At 42.4% G+C, this 18,956-nt stretch overlaps 1 protein-coding gene across 3 annotated transcripts in view; it reads right to left on the bottom strand.

The window, feature by feature from the left end:
* The window catches only part of LOC104939675 (junctophilin-1), a 47,646-nt gene that overhangs the window by 12,345 nt on the left and 16,345 nt on the right, over window positions 1–18,956 (bottom strand). The window contains exons 2-5 of one of the 3 annotated variants that reach the window (XM_027283087.1): window positions 17,266–18,025; window positions 6,326–6,444; window positions 4,737–5,003; window positions 324–754 (exon numbers count right to left, since the gene is read on the bottom strand). In XM_027283087.1, coding sequence (XP_027138888.1) covers window positions 324–754; window positions 4,737–5,003; window positions 6,326–6,444; window positions 17,266–18,025 — 1,577 coding nt within the window. Of the gene's footprint in view, window positions 1–323; window positions 755–4,736; window positions 5,004–6,325; window positions 6,445–17,265; window positions 18,026–18,956 lie in introns of those variants that run through there. The other 2 variants (XM_027283088.1, XM_027283089.1) reach the window with 2 other exon arrangements.

Below are 18,956 nucleotides of genomic sequence, written 5' to 3'. Positions count from 1 at the left end.
GTGCAAACAATGCACCAACACAAGGTACTAGGCAAGGCAGTCTACTTCCTGTGTAGAGCTTTTCAGTCATGTGCCATTGGAGGCTCAGAGTATGGACGTTCTAATGCTAATGGGAAATGACATCAAGTGAGAGCCAGAAAGAAGCATTCATCAGTGAACTCACTGCCCCCTCAGACCTCTAAAGAACAAGCTGGAGGTGGCTGGCATGAACATTACCAGGATTGTGGCTTTAATTCCCGCTGGGGCTCAGAAAACTGCACTCAAAACTGCAAGAAAGAGTCAAAATTAAACATGTATGTTAACTTGATCTAAAAGTAACTCACCGACTCCTCCTCTATAATTTCAGGAGCTATTTCCACACTAGCTTTCTTGGTTTCTGCAAGGCTCTTTGGTTTGGTTGATTCCACTCTTTTTGGCTTTGGAGGCTCCGGCGTTTTTGTGCCCTCTTTTGGTGGAACTGGTGAAGGGCTAGGGGCTGGCAGGTATTTTAGTGCTGGTACCTGAATCTGTTTGGCAGGTGGCGGTAAGCGTGCAAGGCTTGATGGGTGAAAGTCATCCTCCAGACCTATTGGGTCTTCAGGTGGTGGAATCGTGACGTCTGCCTTGACATAGTAACCGTGGTACTGGGAGTGAATCTGCCCATTGCTGGGGTAACTGGTGACTGTCGTGGTAATAGCTGGTTTGACTGCTTGAGGAGCCTCTTGTTGCCTCACTTCCTGTTTGAGAGAAAGTTTTGATGCTGCCTTTGTTATGCCTGCCGAGTAGAAGAAAGGAGAAGAGAAATTGTTAACTAAAGAACCAATACATGTTGGTTGGGGAAGAGGTGGACCAAGTTGTCCATTAATCATAGGGTTGGTGGTTCGATCCTCCTTGACTTGTTGGGCAAGACCAATGGTCAGGCCAGCACACAGCATGGTAATTTGCCGCCATAAGAGTGTATTTAAGAATTATCTATAGAATTGTTGCTGGTATTGTTGCTTTGAGAATTGCTGCTGTTGCTGCTCAGCACGTTGCTGCTAGTTATTGCTGCTGCCAACCATTTATTCAGCCCAACTTTCAAATGAGTATTCCACTCAAGGCACTGATTCTACAAAAGCTATAAAACACATGCTTGCTGTGCAGGACAAGCTCAAGGCCTAGATACCTAATATGAATCCTGTGTGTCCTCCATACATGCATAGAAATCTGTTGCAGATACAGTACCAGTCAAATGCTTGGACACACCTGATTTACTATTATTTCTACATTGTAGGTTACACTGAAGACCAGAACTATGAAACTATTAAATGACACATATGGAATTATATGGTAAACAAAAAAAAGTGTAAACAAAGCAAAATATGTTTTATATTTTAGAGTCTTTAAAGTCCTTTTGCATTGATGGCAGCTTTGCACACACTTGGCATTCTGCTGAAAGAGGCCATTAGAGAATACTGTTTTCATGAAAGGGTGTACATTGTCTGCAACCATGTAGGTAGGTGGTACATGTCAAAGTAACATCCACATGGCAGGACACAAGGTTTCACCAGCAGAACGTTGCCCAAAGCGTTACACTGCCTCTGCCAACCTGCCTTCTTCCCATAGTGCAACCCGGTGTTCCCCAGATAAGCAACGGACACGCACCCGATCATCCATGTGAAAACATGACTAGACCAGGCCATCTTCCCATTGTTCTGTGGTCCAGTTCTGATGTTCACATGCCCATTGTTGTCACTTTCAGTCAAGGCCGGATTAACCATATGGACCTGCGGCACAGTGCCCAGGGGCACCAACCATTCACAACCACTTGGGGGGGCACCACATGACACAAACTTTAAAAATAATTTTCGTTAATTTGTATGTTATTCACTTGAAAATGATAAATGGCCATATATAACTCATCATGAACACTAATTTCATAATAACAAAAACAATAATAATGATAATATTGAACAAATCGAGATTACATGACCATTCTTCCCCCCTTTCCCCAATCTGTCAGTTGGGTCAGTCCACAAGTACGCAAATGTATCATTTAAAAAAAACAAGAAAAGACAGAAATGAAACATGGAGAGGCATCAACTTAGTGGATGTGCAAAGAGAAAAATAAAAAAAGAGAAAGACTCCATACGTCTAGCCACAATTAAAAATGTTCCACTGCAGACCAGGAACAGCCCAGCCACAATTAAAAATGTTCCACTGCAGACCAGGAACAGCCCACAAAAGCTGCAGTTTTGGAGATGCTCTGACTGATACATGAAGCCATCACAGTTTGGTTCTTGTCAAAGTTGCTCAAATCCTGACGCGTGACCATTTTTCCTGCTTGTAACACTGAATCTTGATTTGGGTGGGTGGTCACTGAGGCCAGATCACCTGATGCAGAATTTTAATGGAAAGTTGGTCCCACAAATGAAGGCCCCACTAAGCTCAAATCAGATGGGATGGTATGTTGCTGCAGAATGCTGTGGTAGCCTACACAAGCAAAGAATCTTCACACCATCATAGCTCCTTCTCTTTATGCTTCACGGTGGGAATCTCACAGTCTCCTCTGAGCAGTTGACGTAGAGATGTGTCTGATACTTGAACTCTGTGAAGTACTTACAGTTCCTTGAAAAAGTATTCATACACCTTGAACTTTTTCACATTTTGTGACCTTACAATCACAAACTTGAATGACTTTTTCACATTTTGTGACCTTACAATCACAAACTTGAATGTGTTTAGTTGAGATTTTATATGATATACCATCAAAAAGTAGCACAAAATTGTGAAGTAGAACAAAAATTATATATGGTTTTAAATTTTTTTAACGAATATAATTCTGAAAAGTGTGGTGTGCATTTGTATTCAGCCCCTTGTACTCTGATACCCCTAAATACAATGCAGTGCAATCAATTGCCTTCAAAAGTCACCTTATTAGTAAATTGACTCCACCTGTGTGCAATTTACTCATAGTATAAATACACCTGTTCTGCAAAGGCCTCAGTGGTTTGTTAGAGAACACTAGTGAACAACAGTATCATGAAGAACAAGGACCTCACCAGACAGGTCAGGAATAAAGTTGGCAAGAAGTTTAAAGCAGGGTTAGGTTATAAAAAAAATATCCCAAGCTTTGAACATCTCAAGGACCAATGTTCCATCCATCATCCAAAAATGGACAAAGTAAGGCACAACTGCAAACCTACAAGACATGGCCGTCCACCTAAACTGACAGAGTGAGCGAGGAGAGCACTGGTCAGAGAAGCAGCCAAGAGGCCCATGGTCAGTCTGGAGGAGCTGCAGAAATCCACAACTCAGGTGGAAGAATCTGTACACAGGACAACTAGAAGTCATGCACTCCACAAATCTGGCCTTTATGGAAGAGGGGCAAGAAGAAAGCCATTGTTGAAAGAAAGGCATAAGAAGTCCTGTTTGCAGTTTGCCACAAGCCATGTAGGGGACACCACAAACATGTGGAAGAAGGTGCTTTGGTCAGATGAGACCAAAATTGAACTTTTTGGCCAAAATACAAAGTGCTATGTGTGGCGGAAAACTAACACTGCTCATCACCCTGAACACACCATCCCCACTGGTGTGATGGTGTGTATCCCGCTGTAGGATACTTTTCTTCAGCAGGGACAGGGAAGCTGGTCAGAGTTGATGGGAAGATGGATGCAGCTAAATACAGGGCAACCCTGGAAGAAGGAGGAGGCTGCAAAAGACTTGAGACTGGGAAGGAGATTCATCTTCCAGAAAGACAATGACCCTAAACATAAAGCCAGAGCTACAATGGAACGGTTTAGATCAAAGAATATGTGTTAGAATGACCCAGTCAAGTCCAGACCTAAATCCCATTGAGCATCAGTCGCAGGACTTGAAAACTGCTGTTCACAAACGCTCTCCATCCAACCTGGCTGAGCTTGAGCTATTTTGCAAAGAAGAATGGGCAAAAATTTCAGTGTCTAGGTGTGCAAAGCTGGTAGAGACATACCCCAAAAGATATGCAGCTGTAATTGCAGTGAAAGGTGGCTTTACAAAGTATTGATGCAGGGGGCTGAATACAAATGCACACCACATTTTTCATTATTTTTATTAGCTTAAAATTTTGAAAACTATGTATCATTTCCATTCCACTTCACAATTAAAAATTTTGAAAACTATGTATCATTTCCATTCCACTTCACAATTATGCTACTTTGTGCTGATCGATCACATAAAATCTCACAAGTTTGTAGTTGTAAGGTGGCAAAATGTGAAAAACTACAAGGGGTATGAATACTTTTTCAAGGCACTGTATGTGGGCTCTAAACTGAGGTGCTGTTCACTGGTGGTTTCTGAGTCTGCTACCTGTCATGAACTTGTTGAAATGTTCTGTATAAACTGACCTTCATGTCTTAAAGTAATGATGTACTGTTGTTTCTCTTTACTAATTTGATTATTAACTGTATACCAACACTACCTCTGACAACATACCTGATGGTCTCAAATGCATTAAGAATTCATTTTTTACAAGGCACACCGGTTAACTAAAAATCATTTCAGGTAAGAGTGTTACAGTAAAAGCTGTCATCAAAGATCTAAAAAAATCCATGTGTGATTTCATAGTTTTGATGTCTTCAGTGTCAATATAAATAAATAAATAAATAAACGTGAATGGGAAGCTGTGTCAAACGTTTGACTAGTCAGGTAAACTGTCTGCTGTTAATTATAAAACTGTTAACTAATGACTGTTTGCTGATATTTTATGAGAGCAACCAACAATAACCCAAGCTGCCTACCTGCTGTCAAACACTCAGCTGTTGGGGTTTTGTTCTCTTTCCCAGCAGGAGTGATGGCAGTGGGAGTTTTACTGCTGAAAAAGGTCTTTTTAACAGGACCAGGTGAAGGAGTGGGGCTTGCACTTGGGCTCTGAGATGGAGACTGGTTGGGTGTTGTGCCTTTCCGGTAGAAATGAGGGCTTCCAGATGGAGATTTCTCCTTTTTCTCCTCAGGAACCTCCTTCACCTCTACTGGTTCATTATACTTCTGCCGTATGTAGTCAGGGCCTGAAATAAGAAAAAACATATGTCTACAGAAAAAACTGGAAACTGGAGGAATGAAGAAAAGGGGGGGAAGTGAAAAGAAGGATCTGTCATTGGCTTCCACTTTAAACATCACCCACCAGCAATGTGTTTCACAAACTAGTTAGCAACGTACTGAAGACTCTGCTCAGCTATGATTTGTATTCTGCTAACGCTCCATGTATTGCAGAGTTGACACTATTGTACTGACAGCCCACAAATGCTGCTTATTTCAGTTTGAATCAAATCAGACCAGTTGAGACTTGTACACTAGGACCGGACTGGCAAAACCGGAAATGGAACCAACCCTTGTGACCAGTCACACCTGTGTCAGGGATATGTGTGTACTGTATATAAATTTAAATTAGACTTAAATTCATAGACTCAGACACTTTTATAATAAGGAGCAAAAGTACTTATTGTCCTTGTACTGGTCTGCTGTTTAATAGTTCCATGATCAAACAAATCTTTGAGACAGAACAGGCATTTGCATGGAGGAATTTTACAATTCAAACCTACGATAACATTTGATGCTATTATGATGATAAGCTAATTATCTTTTTATCTCGTAATTAAAAACAGATAACAAGATACATTTTATTTTCTGATGAGACTGAGATATTTACCCAGTCAGAAAAAAACAACTGTTTAACTGAGGTAATGAGATAATGAAGCCACTTTTACATGACAATGACTTTTATCCAGAGACAATCAATCTTGATCATGATTGTTCAGCAAGAATCACTTCAGATGTAGTTGTATGATTGTTTAAAACAGTGCTTTTTAATCCTTTACATTTACAACATGATTTTATTTGACTCTCCACAACTACTTTTGCCCTGAAATGATCCTGCAACACCCTTGGTGGTTTAAATCCCCAGGTTGAGAACCACTGGCTTAAATTTAGCCCTCCTCCAGACGCCATAAATCAGAATCAGTCAGATTACTGTGTGTTTAGCAGCATAAGATAGTAGACTCTGTCCCTTTCTAAAGAGATTTATTGTTTACTTCACTGCTCACTGTGATGTATTGGTGGATGTTAAAGCATTGTTTTAGATATTAACATAAAAATAAAAAACAGGTGTCCTGAAATGCAGAGCAGATGCTAGTACTGCACTCCAAAAAGTGGAAACACAAAGTCATTTCTATAGTTTAATACTGATGTGAAAATAAAAACAGGGTTAGACATTGTGCTTTCTATAGGTCAGTGGCAAAATAAAGAAAGATTTTAGCATCTGATTCATCTCACTCTTCTATTTTACACTCATCTGCTCTACTGTGTTTTGTCATGCTGCTGCTGTTGTTACCTGGCTGATGGAAGGATGGGGAGAGCTCTCTAGCCACAGCTCTGGCAATATCTGAATCCTGACTGGCTGACTGTGCTGCCTGGTCTGCAGCATCCGCTTTGGCTCGGGCATGGGATGTCCTGCAAAAAGACAGACTCAGTGAGTTTAGCATCCAGCAAACAAGTAACTTGCACAGTGCAGTCAGCCTCATTCAGCTGTATGTGGTTTCTTTGGTAGTGCCTTTCACAGAATCCAGACACTACTGAGCAGTGATTCATGAAATCTTAGAAGATGATTAATCTCACTACACTACTACAGTAATGTAGTGAGATTAATCACATCCAATCATAACTCCAAGAGTGGTCATCCTCACCGCCTGTTACTGCTGCAATCACCACAAAACTCCTACTAATATGAAGCCTTTTGGTCAATACTGTTGTCTCACTTTACACTATGTTTACAGGGAGAGACAGATTAATATGGACGTGCTCTCTGCTGAAGGTTATTTACTTTCATCAGAATATATTTGGTTTCCAGCGCTCCACACACATCTAAATAAACTGCTTATTTGTGACATTTAAAGCTGCAACAATTCATTTGACTTTGAGTACAGAATGATTACAATTGATCTACTTTCAAATCATCCCATGGTGCAATTTAAAAGTGAGGAGTCGTGCACATGTTGAAAACTGAGACAGTACCTGCATGTTTAAGACCTGACCTGACCTGACCTGACCTGACTGACCCTGGCTAAGGCAGCTGTGTTTGAGATCATGTGAACCCCACCCCACACAATATTTTGGTTTTATTTAATCCATTACTAACTTTTAGCTTGCTAGAATTATGAAATGAAGTGGCCAACCCTGTCGCTACCCTTTGGGAATAGCATAGGCACTTGCAACATGACACCAAGGGCATTTCCACTGGGCATGGGGAAAATCTATCTACAGTACAGTCCAAAGGTCTGAGACTACTAGTCATTGACTAGTAGTCAAAGTTCACAAAGTTGAGTGACGCTCCAAAAGAGCAGAGCATGGCAGAGGAGAAGAGACCAAAGAGGACAATGGAAGAAGCCAAGAGGGGAAAAAAGTGACAAAACAAGGCCCCAACAGGAGTAAATATGGGACTGACTGACTTTTAGTTGCTGGTGACAGCCATCAATTGGAGACAGCATAAATTATTAACACACACAGCAGGAAGCCCTCATGTGTGTGTATGTATGTATATATATATATATATAATATTTATTATATATATATATATATAATATATATATCTATATATATATATATATCATACTATTATATATATATATATATATATATACTGCCAATTCATAATTTTGAGTTAATCACATTCCTGTGTGTTCCTTTATGTGTTGTTTTAATGCCAGGTCTAAGCCACTCATAAATAACATGACAGTTCCACTAAGACGACCACTCTCCACAAGTACAAGTAAAAAAAACACAGCTGCAGGTAGTTGCAACTAAGTTGGAAAGGTGTACTATGGCTACATCATGAACATGAATACATCCTTATAATCTGTACAGTGCTGTTTGCTGTTAGCCTTTTCCTGCAGGGCACATGCTTCTCAAGAATCTTCGAGCATTTTATGCTGCTTATCTTACTTCCCCTTGATTTTCAATTTACACAGTCAGTACAGTACATCGGCTTTTGGTACTACAATGATTAATGTCCCCCAGACTCCACTGCTGTATAATAATTCAAGGATGAACATAAGTTTAAAAGCAGAGAACTTTAAAGTCTGTGTAAGGCTGGATTCACACAGGATCCGGCACTCTGGCAAAAACTGAGGTTTTTCCATTCATTTCAATGGGGGTGGTCTGTTTCCACACTGGCAGTCCGCTGTCACGTACCCAGCTTCAAAATCTGAGTATGACTGGCAATTTATTTATTTTTTTAAATTATTTTTTAAAAAATGGATAAAGACAGCTGAAGACCGACAGGAATGTGGGGAGAGAGAGATGGGGAATGACATGCAGCAAATGGCCGCAGGTCAGGATTTGAACCCTGGGCTTCTGCGGCAAGGACTGAGCCTTTGTACATGGGGTGGATGCTTTACTAACTGAGCTAAACGACACCCCAGGCACGAAGAAGTTTTATTTGATTTGTGTCCAAAGGTTTGAGAGAGAGAGAGGGAGAGAGAAAGAAAGAGAGAGAGTGAGGCAGATGCAGTAATGATAACAGAGAGCGAGTGCCGGCCTCGATAAAGCTGTTATTAATCAGAGAAATAAAAAGTTATTTCCTGGTTGTTTCACAGCAGTTACCACTGTGAAACAACCAGGAACAATCAGCAGGTATAGACACGCCCACAGCAACCCACTATGCTCCTCTCATGCAGGATTAAGAGTGTGGACGCTTTGATTGACAGCTGGGTGCCACCACAGGTATCTGGTTTCAATAACCAGCCTTCATTCAGCCAATCTCAGCTCCACCTCTACACCAAATAGCCAAGTTTGCACTTCCTTGTGCTTTACTTAACTATTCAAATGACTACAAACTACATATCCACAATTAATTACACCCATTCCATATTCCAATGTTATGTATTATTACTGTGATACTTGAGGTCAGCCATGTCATCAGCAGAGTTCAGACTGTTCTTCCAGACTGACTAAAGAGAATACCAGATAAAGCACACAATTGAGAGTGTGTGTGTGTGTGCGTGTGTGTGTGTGTGTGTGTGTAGCTGGGGATCTGGGGCAGTGTGGGAGTATTCCTGTCAGCTGTTGATAAGTCCTCCTCCCTGGCCTTATTTAGACAGGCACTATCCTGACACGTGCGTGCGCACGCACGCGCACACACACACACGCACACACACACACACACACACACACACACACACACACACACACGCGCGCGCAAGTGTGCACATACGCACACATACACAGGTAAGACATGTTCGCGCTTGTGCACACACTGTCACGCAAACCCACATGCACAAACAAACACACACACACACACACACACACACAGGAAATCTCCCTCTCCCTCTCCCCCTCTCCCTCCCTCTCTCCCTCCCTCTCTCCCTCCCTCTCTCCCTCTCTCCCTCCCTCTCTCCCTCCCTCTCTCTCTCTCTCTCTCTCTCTCCAGCCCACTCACCCTCTCTCTCTCCTGACCTCTCTGTTTTTTCACTTAGTTCCCACTCTCTCCTCTCCAGGGTTGAGTGATGGTTTTATTTCACATCGTCCAATTCTGGTACTCGACATTGCTGATAGGCGATCTGTTCGCCAGTAGTAGTGCTTAGTATATTATGAGTTTTACCCAGATGCCAAAGGTGAGCCTCAGGATATGGAACAGCTCGTCTCATATCTCATCTTTAATATCAGTCCAAATCACATCCATAATGTTAACTAGTTTTCATGTTCATCAGATCCTTAAAAGATAGATTACAAACTGCTTTGCAACAGAGCTCATCAGCAGACATGAGTGTACAGGAGTATTTCTGCAAATTATGTTGTCTGCAATTTGTACTTTTAAAGGTCTGGCTCCATGGACAGTCAGATAGAGCGGTGTTACACTGTATTGGGTGAGGAGTGAGATAGTTTGTGTTACGGTTAGTATATCAGAGCAGGTAACAGAATCTGATAGTAACCACACACAGTGTAACACCGATTTATGGAACTGTCAAACTAGGCACTGCTGATCAAATATGAATCCAGATTCTGTTACTGCAATAACCTTTTCACGTCTCATATGTTTTCAGAAATAGATTTTAGTTACTGCTTAGCTGGATTATGAGAAACTCTGTGAACATGCACAACATTTTGAAAACTAAATATCTATCAAATGCCTAACAGGTTTAGTGATCCAGGCCAGCTCACTACATTCCAGCTGTTATAGATTTTCTACCTTTTGAACAAAAATGAACACCCCAGTCCTTTTGTCATGAAGCACCAAAAACATTTGCATCTTTCTGCTGCACAGAAATGTTTGGAAACAGCAGTGAGCATTGGTATAAGAAAAAACAATCATCAATCGTCCCTTCAATCTGCGATATAGTCTCATCGCCAATTGGATGGTATATGGACAGTGATCCAATACATGACTGTTCTATTTTTCAATCAGCACAGAGCAGATCAAGCTGGCTGGAAGTCAGACACATAAACGGCATAGAGAATTTCATTTTCAAAATAAACACCATGTGCAGACTTCCAATTGTAAAAACAGCCAAAAGGGAAACAATTTAACGACACAGCATAGCACTGACGATAGAATCACATACACAAGAAAAGGTATATAATTAAGTTAACAAAAGTGTGGTGGGCAAAATGCTTCTGAAACACTCCTGAAACTCCTGGTGGATATAAAGTCGTGGAGAACAAACCATGACGTGACAGAGACCGCACTGTATCAGTGTGGTGCTGGTGTTAGACTTAGTCCAACATGTCCGTATGTATTTTGCATGTGGGGATGTGCTTTCTGTTCTTATGCATAGTGTGGCTGTTCAGTATCACATAATAATCCACATAATTATTATTATTATTGCTGCTGTGTCTCTCTAAGCTCAACCAGCTAATGAAAAGCTATAGAAATCAAATAAAACTTCATTAAAGAAGGTTTTCATGCAGACAGGACCTAGACAAGCTTCCTCCATCCATCAGTGCACCATCTCTTCTACAGACTCATGAGGACTTATATGTATGTTCTGCTGCACACTTGTACTTACATCACATGCACAACCTATTCCACTGTTTTAGTGGTCCTCACTCCTCATACAGCGCAGCAGAGCTATCTAGTCATGCCTTTGTGAGCCAACAGCAGCCAGTTATCATGAACAAAATGTGACATTTGGTGTGCATGGCTCAGTTCTGGAAAGCGTCCAGCACCAATGGGCACTGATTCCTTAATGTCTCATGTACAGAGGTAAGGCAACAAAAGGTAACAAAATAATATATCAAATCAAATCAAATCAAATTTTATTTGTATAGCCCAAAGTCACAAAGTACATTTGCCTCTGAGGCTTTACAATCTGTACAGGGAGTGACACCCTCTGTCCTTAGACCCTCGGTTCGAGTGAGGAAAAACTTGCCCACAAAAATCCTTTAACAGAGAAAAAAGTGGAAGAAGCCTCAGGAAGAGCCACAGAGGAGGGATCCCTCTCCCAGGACGGACAGACGTGCAATGGATGTCACGTGTACAGGACAAATCAACACAAACATATTGTACAATGACTGATAAAATGACAATGAATTATAATGAATGATAAAAATGATTACAGTAATAGATATGGTAGTAATAATGACAGTAATAATATATGTAGTGGGCGTCATGCAGGATCACAGCAGCAGCCACGATCCACGAGAACCTGCTGGACGACAGAGCACAGAAACTCCGGGAAAGTTTGGTTAGTAACATGCATTAATGAGACATGTCCCAGTGGAGAGCTGGAGAAGTATTAGAGATATAGTCTCTATATATAGAGGAGGAGCGTGAGGATATAGTAAGCAAATATCAGAGAAGATATATATCGAGATGGATATTAATCTATATATATATAGAGAGAGGAGATGATAGAGGGAGAGAGATGAGAGAGGAGCGAGAGGAGAATTTTTCGAGGATAAAGCGAGGGCGAGAGATGGAGGAGAGAGGAGCGAGAGATAAGACTGGGAGGAGAGAGTTAGAAGAGAGCGAGAGATGATAAAGGAGAGAGCGAGGAACGGCGAGGAGATCGAGCGGCGAGAGAAGAGGCGGAGACGGAGAGAAGAGAGAGAGAGAGAGAGGAGCGAGGAGAGGAGGAGAGAGAGAGAGGGAGGAGAGAGAGAGAGAAGAGGAGTTTTCGGTAAGGGAGTGTTTGCATCTTCAACCATACCGGCCTGGCTCGGCATAAAACCCGGTGGGGTCCCCCGGCAGTCTAATCCTCTGGCAGCATAAACTAAGGGATGACCTGAGCCACGCCCTAACTATAGGCTTTTCAAAAAGGAAATATTTAAGTCATTCTAAAGGTGTTGACCGTGTCTGCCTCCCGAACCCAGAAAGTAGTTTGTTCCACCAGAAGAGGAGCTGGATAGCTGAAAGCTCTGGCTCCCAATCTACTTTTGGAAACTATAGGAACCACAAGGAACACGCCTGAGAGCGCAGTGTTCTCGAGGTGGGGTAATAGGTATTATGAGATCTTTTTTAGATAAGATGGTGGCCTGACCATGAAGAGCTTTTGTATAAGGAGAAGAATTTTAAATTCTATTCTAGATTTAATAGGTAGCCAATGCAGGAAGCCAAAATGGGAGAGATGTGATCTCTGATCTTGGTTCCTGTCAGAACACGTGCCAGCAGCATTTGCATTAACTGCAAAGTCCTAAGTGACTTATTAGATCAGCCTGAACAAAGAGTTACAATAGTCCAGCCTGAAGTTAACCAATGCGTGGACTAGTTTTTCTCTGCATTCGCCTGAGACGACCATGCGTTGATTTTTAGCGATGTTTCGAAGTGGAAGAATGCCAGTCCTCGAAATTTGTTTCTGTGGACTTAAAGGACAAATCCTGATCAAAAAAAACTCCCAGATTCTTCTTACAGGGGCTGGAGGCAGGGTGATCCCATCTAAAGTAACATAAGTCTCTAGAGAGATTGTTTATGAGGGTTTGGGTCCAATTCACAAGAACCTTCAGTTTTGTCTGAATTAACATCAAAATTGTAGGTCACCAACTTTTTCTATCCTTAGGCATGCTTGGAGTTTAGTTGATAACTGATTGGTTGCATCAGCTTGATCGATAAATAATTGGGTGTCGTCAGCATAACAATGAAATGATAGAGTGATTCCTAATAATGTTCCCTAAGGAAGCATATATAAACTGAATAGAAGTGGTCCAAGTACAGAACCTGTGTGGGACTCCATGACAAAACTTTGGTCTGCATGGAGGATTCCTCATTGACGTGAACAAACTTAGATCGATCTAAAAAGTACGATTTAAAACCAGCTTAGGGCGGTTCCTTTGATGCCATTTGATGTTCTCTGTCTCTGTAAAAGAATTTGATGGTAATGGTGTCAAATGCAGCACTAAAGCTTCTAACAGGACAAGTACAGAGATGAGTCCATTTGGTCTGATTGCCATGAGGAGGTCATTTGTAACTTTGACTAATGCGGTTCTCTGTGCTATGAGGCACTTAATCCTGACTGGAATCTCAAATAGGATATTGTTATGGAGAAAGTCACACAGCTGATTAGCTACAGCTTTCTCAGTATCTTAGACAGAAAGGGAAGGTTTGATAGCGGTCTGTAGTTGGGTAAGACCTCTGGGTCTAGAGTGGGCTTTTTAAGAAGAGTTTAATTACAGCTACCTAAAGGACTGTGGTACATATCCTGAAATAAAGACAGATTAACATATCATAAAAATTATAACTACAGTTAAAACATCCTTGATGAAACTGGTTGGGATGGAGTCTAAGAGAAAGGATGACGGCTTACTGCCGAAAATGATTTTTTAAATGTTATTTGATGAAGGGTTCATGATGGGAAACAAACAGTCATAAATACATATTCAGGTTTTTACAGCTGTTTCAGACTTGCTGATCAGATGCAGATCAATGCTGTTGGGGGCAAGAGGTATGGATTTGTCTCTAATAGTTATAATCTTATCATTAAAGAGCTCATGAAGTATTGCTACTTAGATAAAGGAATAGATTGGTTCAGTGAGCTGTGTGCTTGTTAGCCTGGCTACAGTGCTGAAGGAAACCTGTGGTTGTTTTATTCTCCTCAATTAAGAAGAGTAATAGGCTGCTCTGGCATTACGAGAGCCCTTCCTGTATGTTTTGAGATTATCTTGCCAGGCTGGAGGTAAATTCTTCCCAGTTTAGTGGCACGCCATTGCGTTCAGATTTTACGTGCCTCTTGCTTAATTTACGAGTCTGCTGGCTATACCATGGTGCTAGCCTTCTTTGTTTAATTATCTTCTTTTTTCAGAGTGCAATAGAGTCTAGAGTTTGTCCGTAATAGCCTGTAATACTATCCAACAAGATGTCTATTTGGGTGGTAAAGGAAGAGACAAGTCCTCTGTTACAGTGAGAACATGGCATTTGATTCAATGCTGAAGGAATCACTTCCGTAATTTGGCTACAGCACTACTAGATAAACTGCGGTGGAGAGCTGCTACACAAAGGCTTAAGTGTCCGGTAGATGAACTCAAAGGTTATTAAAAATGGTCAGACAGAGAGGATTCTGTGGGAAGACTATTATATTATCAACATTCAATGCCATCTGAAAGAACAAGATCAAGAGTGTGGTTCAGACAATGGAGTCGGTTTATACACTTTGACAAAAGCCAATTGAGTCTAATAGAGAGATAAACGCAGTACTAAGACTATCATTGGGTGCCACAGGTAGGATAAATCACCTACAATATTATCTTTATCTGTTTTAAGGAGCAAGCCTGATGCAAATTCCGCAAATTCAGAGAAAAAAATTCCGAGTAAGGACCTGGAGCTCGCTATACGGTAACAAATAAAATTGGCTGCAAAGTTTTCCAGGTTGGGTGAGTGAGGCTAAGGACAAGACTTCAAATGAAGTATATTTAGTTTAGGTTTGGATTATTAATAGACTTGAGTCAAATATGGTCTCAACCTCCAACCATCGACCAGTACTTCGAGGATATGATATTACAATGGACTGGGTGGGGTGGATTCATTTAGGCACATATTGCATCCGATGTCAGTCAGGTTCTGAAGGCAAAACAAATCAATACTCCTGCAGCCAAGTGCGAGAAAAACAATCATCATAGTAAATAACTCATGACTAATGACAGCTTAGATGACAAAGACCTGATATTCAATAGTCCACATTTAATTCTCTTATTTTGGACTGTTGGAGATGTTGATTTAATTTGTCATTAAGTTATTTTATGATGAACTCCTCTTCTGTTGTTTTATCTTTAAAATAATTGAGGGGGACGGGGGACAGACACAGTCTCTATACTAAAGGGGTTGGGGGCAACAATGCTCTAATGGAAGGCGGCAGAGAAGCGTGATAGCGCAGCTCTGTTCTGGTCTTCCAATCGGTGTGGTCGATCATGATTTTGGTCAGCTAATAAACTGGCCATTTTAGATATGAGAGCTGCTCCATCCAAAGTGGGATGGAGCTGTCTCTCCAATCAGACCAGGTTTCCCAGAAAGGTGTCCATTGTCTATGAAGCCACATCGTTTGCTGGACCACCACCCTCGACAGACACGACGCTGAGGTGAGAATACGACATGCGGCTAAACATGTCCATCACTGGTCACATTGGGGAGGGGACCAGAGAGAAAACTTATACGGAGTCGACACGTCTTTGGTTTATCACACACCGATGAAACATTAATTTTAGTGAAGCTCCGATTGTGCGTAACCCGGGGTTCATTTACACGGCCGAGCCCGTGAATAACAATCTTACTGTAGTATGTACTATCTTATCTTAGCCAGCAGTGTAAAAAAGACCGCTGTCGCCCACCCTCTGGCCCCGGCGGATGCATTTAATATGTGCCCCCGGTGTCGCTAACTTCACGTTTCGGACTATGAGCTGCGCCAATGACCAGAGTTGGCCTCTCAGCGGGTTGTGTCGCTGATTGGGGGAAAATCGGTTTGAAACGTGGGCGCGTTGGATGTGTTGTTAGGGCGGGGGCTTCCCGTTTGGAGCTATAGATCTTCGAACAGTCCCCCAGCCTCCAGGATGTCGGGTGGTGAAACTACAGGGGGCCGGGGACGGCTGTGAAGCTACATGTGGCTTGTCCGCACCGGCTACAGGGGACTGGCTAACTATCTGAGCTACTGACTGTTCGGTGGTGCGGTACCAGGGCCGGTCCTAGCTATGGGCAATGTGGGCGGCCGCCCAGGGCGCATTCTCCGTGGGGGGCGCACGAACGCCCGAAAAAGCAAAAAACCTCGGTAATTTTCGATACCGCTCATTAAGTTAGCGGGGGGGGGGGGGTTCGCCCAGGGCGCAAATGTGGCCAGGACCGGCGCTGTGCGGTACCGTGCCTCTAACTCACTGACCCTCGCCTCCAGAGCTACAAATAAACTACATTTATTACAAGTACCGTTATCACTAAAGGAGGACGAGGAGTAACTGAACATGTGGCACACAGGACAGGAGAGAGCAGGAGAGGAGAGAGGAGAGGAGAGGGACGCCATTGCTATAGCTAGGCTAGTTAGTGTGGCTAACAGAAACTGGTAAACTATCAGATTGTAGTTACTAGAGTTCAGAGAGCTGTTTATGCACAGACAGAACAAGTCAGAGAGTAGTGCAGAGATAAGTAGATAGTCGCTGATGTGAGAAATATACGGAAATCTGTTCAGGTGAGCAGAGCAGAGAGCACCGTGGCAACAACACAGATACCGGAAGTGACACAATTCGTTACCGTAAAGCACGTAATAATAAAATGGAACTACACATATCTGTATGAGGACAGAGACTGAGAGAGACTAGTTTGTGTCTTTATTTAAAACAACATTAAGTATTTTTTTATCTTAAAATAACTCCATAAATGCAATAATAATAACTAAAGTCACACACTACTAACTACTTTCATTATTTTGGGGAAACTGGATCATATTTTATGGAGAAAATATTTTCTGGGTGTTTTCTCTGATTTCCTGGTGGACAGATGCCTTTGTTGTTATGTGTTGCTAAAGTAACCACTGACTGCTGTTATCTGTAGTCTGGACTGAAAGCTTGGAGCACTGGGAGTGTATTGGTGTTCACATCACTAGTACAGGAGGAGGTTAGGACCACCAAGAGAAGGAGATCTTTAAGCCTGTCAAACATGTATTGTAATCTGAACATCTCTGCTTCACTTGAGGACCTTTGCATCATATTTCATCTCCTGGCCTCACTTTCTGTCAGCTCTCAACTGCAGCTTATTTAATAAAGAATGACTGTCACTGTCACCAAGTTCTTGTTCATGGTGAGAATTGTTGGGTCTCTGTATAATATAATAAAGACTGCAGTCTATAAATAACATTTAAGTGAATTTACCTGGAGATGGCAATCTCCACCTTGGTTCTGGCAATAGCTGCTGCTCTCACTGCTCCCTCGATGGCTCGATCCACCTTCTGTTTGGTCTTGGTGTTCTTCAGTGGGATCAGTTGTTTCCTGATGCCCCGGGCCAGCACGTTGTTCTTGTACTTCCCTTCTTCCTTTGTGCCATCAGGGAAGATGGTGCAGCCATAGCCATGGCGCTTATTGTTTAACCACTCGCCTTCGTACTTCATGCCGTTGGAGCGCTCTGAGACACCAAAGCCACTGCGCTTGTCATTCTTCCACTCACCCATGTAGGACTCAGTGGTGGTGGCATCCACATTGTCCTCCAGAGGCAGGTAGTCATCGCCTGGGTCTCCGTCTCCAAAGCTGATTGTGGAATTGGCGTCACTTGAACTAATGCGGCTCATTGTGGTGTCACTTTGAGCTGAGCTACGTTTACTGGAAATGGATGAGCGTGAGTCTGATTTACGCAGTCGCTGAAGGCTACCAAAGAGGGAGCCACGGCGAAAAAGACCCTTCTTCTTATCTGAACATTCTCCATCTGAGTGGAAGTTGAGTACGAAGCCGCCACGTGTGCCAGCAGGGCTGTCAGACATGCTGTCACGTAGTACCGTACCGTTACTCTGCTCACTGCGGAGGGAAGCCAGTGAGGTTCGTAGTGGTGAACGTATAACAGAAGCCATACCATATGGAACACTTTGACGTACGCCGTAGCCATGACGCATCCCACCAGTCCACTGACCCTGGTACGTACCTAGGACAGAAACAGAGAGAGACAGATTAGATGCAATTAATGGGAATTGCTAGCGCTAACACGCATGTTAACATTAACATGTTAACATTAGCAAGTTAGCAATTAGCATGTATTTAATTCTTAGTGGGTAATATTAATTGTTAGCGCTGGTGCTGACACGCTAGCAATTAACATTAGCACTAATTTTAACATTGGCCGGTAATGTTAGCAATTAGCATGTCTTCTGCTGTCTCTGTCTGTCATTTTAGACAGACAAGTTCAAATTAAGTGCAAATAACTGCTAAAATGGCTGCCGCTTGGCTTCAGCCTGCTGGCTTCTACTTGCCGGCCCCTCCCCCCTCTCCTCCTTCAGGCAGGCTGAGGTTGCCAAACAACCAGGACCAACTCTAATCAGCAGAGCAGTTACTGCACCTGTTAGAATGTCAGTTGGGAATGCTGACAGAGAGAGAGAGACAGAAAATGCTGAGATCATCCCTCGATGAGGAGGGATCTCTGGCCAAAACCGTATTTCCAATCATTGAACCAGCTTAACTTTGAGCATCCTGGGCCCTTCCTGAACGTCTACATATTTGTTTTGTGTCGATAAGTGAAGAAATGTGCCCTTGAGAGCAATTCAGAGAAAGGTTACTTCTGCTTTCCTCCAGAAAATTTCCCGCCTTTTTAACATGGCAGTCTATGAGGCTGTTGATGGGTGTTGCTGCCGCATCTTTGCGTCTCCCGCCAAAACTATATATCTGACAGCTTTAGCAGGCGAATGTGAATGAGACGAGACATTTTCCTACGTTTCTAGCTATAAATCGTGTCTGTAGTGGGGCATTTGAGGCCACGGTAGTCGAATATGTCTTATTTTTTCACTGATCGTTGTCTCTCCTCTCCACTCGAGCGATGACATCACTCACTGTAGCTCTCGAAAATTCTCGCATTACACACC

Source organism: Larimichthys crocea, chromosome X (assembly GCF_000972845.2).
Source record: "Larimichthys crocea isolate SSNF chromosome X, L_crocea_2.0, whole genome shotgun sequence".
NCBI classification, from domain to species: domain Eukaryota; kingdom Metazoa; phylum Chordata; class Actinopteri; family Sciaenidae; genus Larimichthys; species Larimichthys crocea.
The sequence above is the reverse complement of the archived record's forward strand: the minus strand, read 5'-3'. Positions and strand labels throughout refer to the sequence as shown.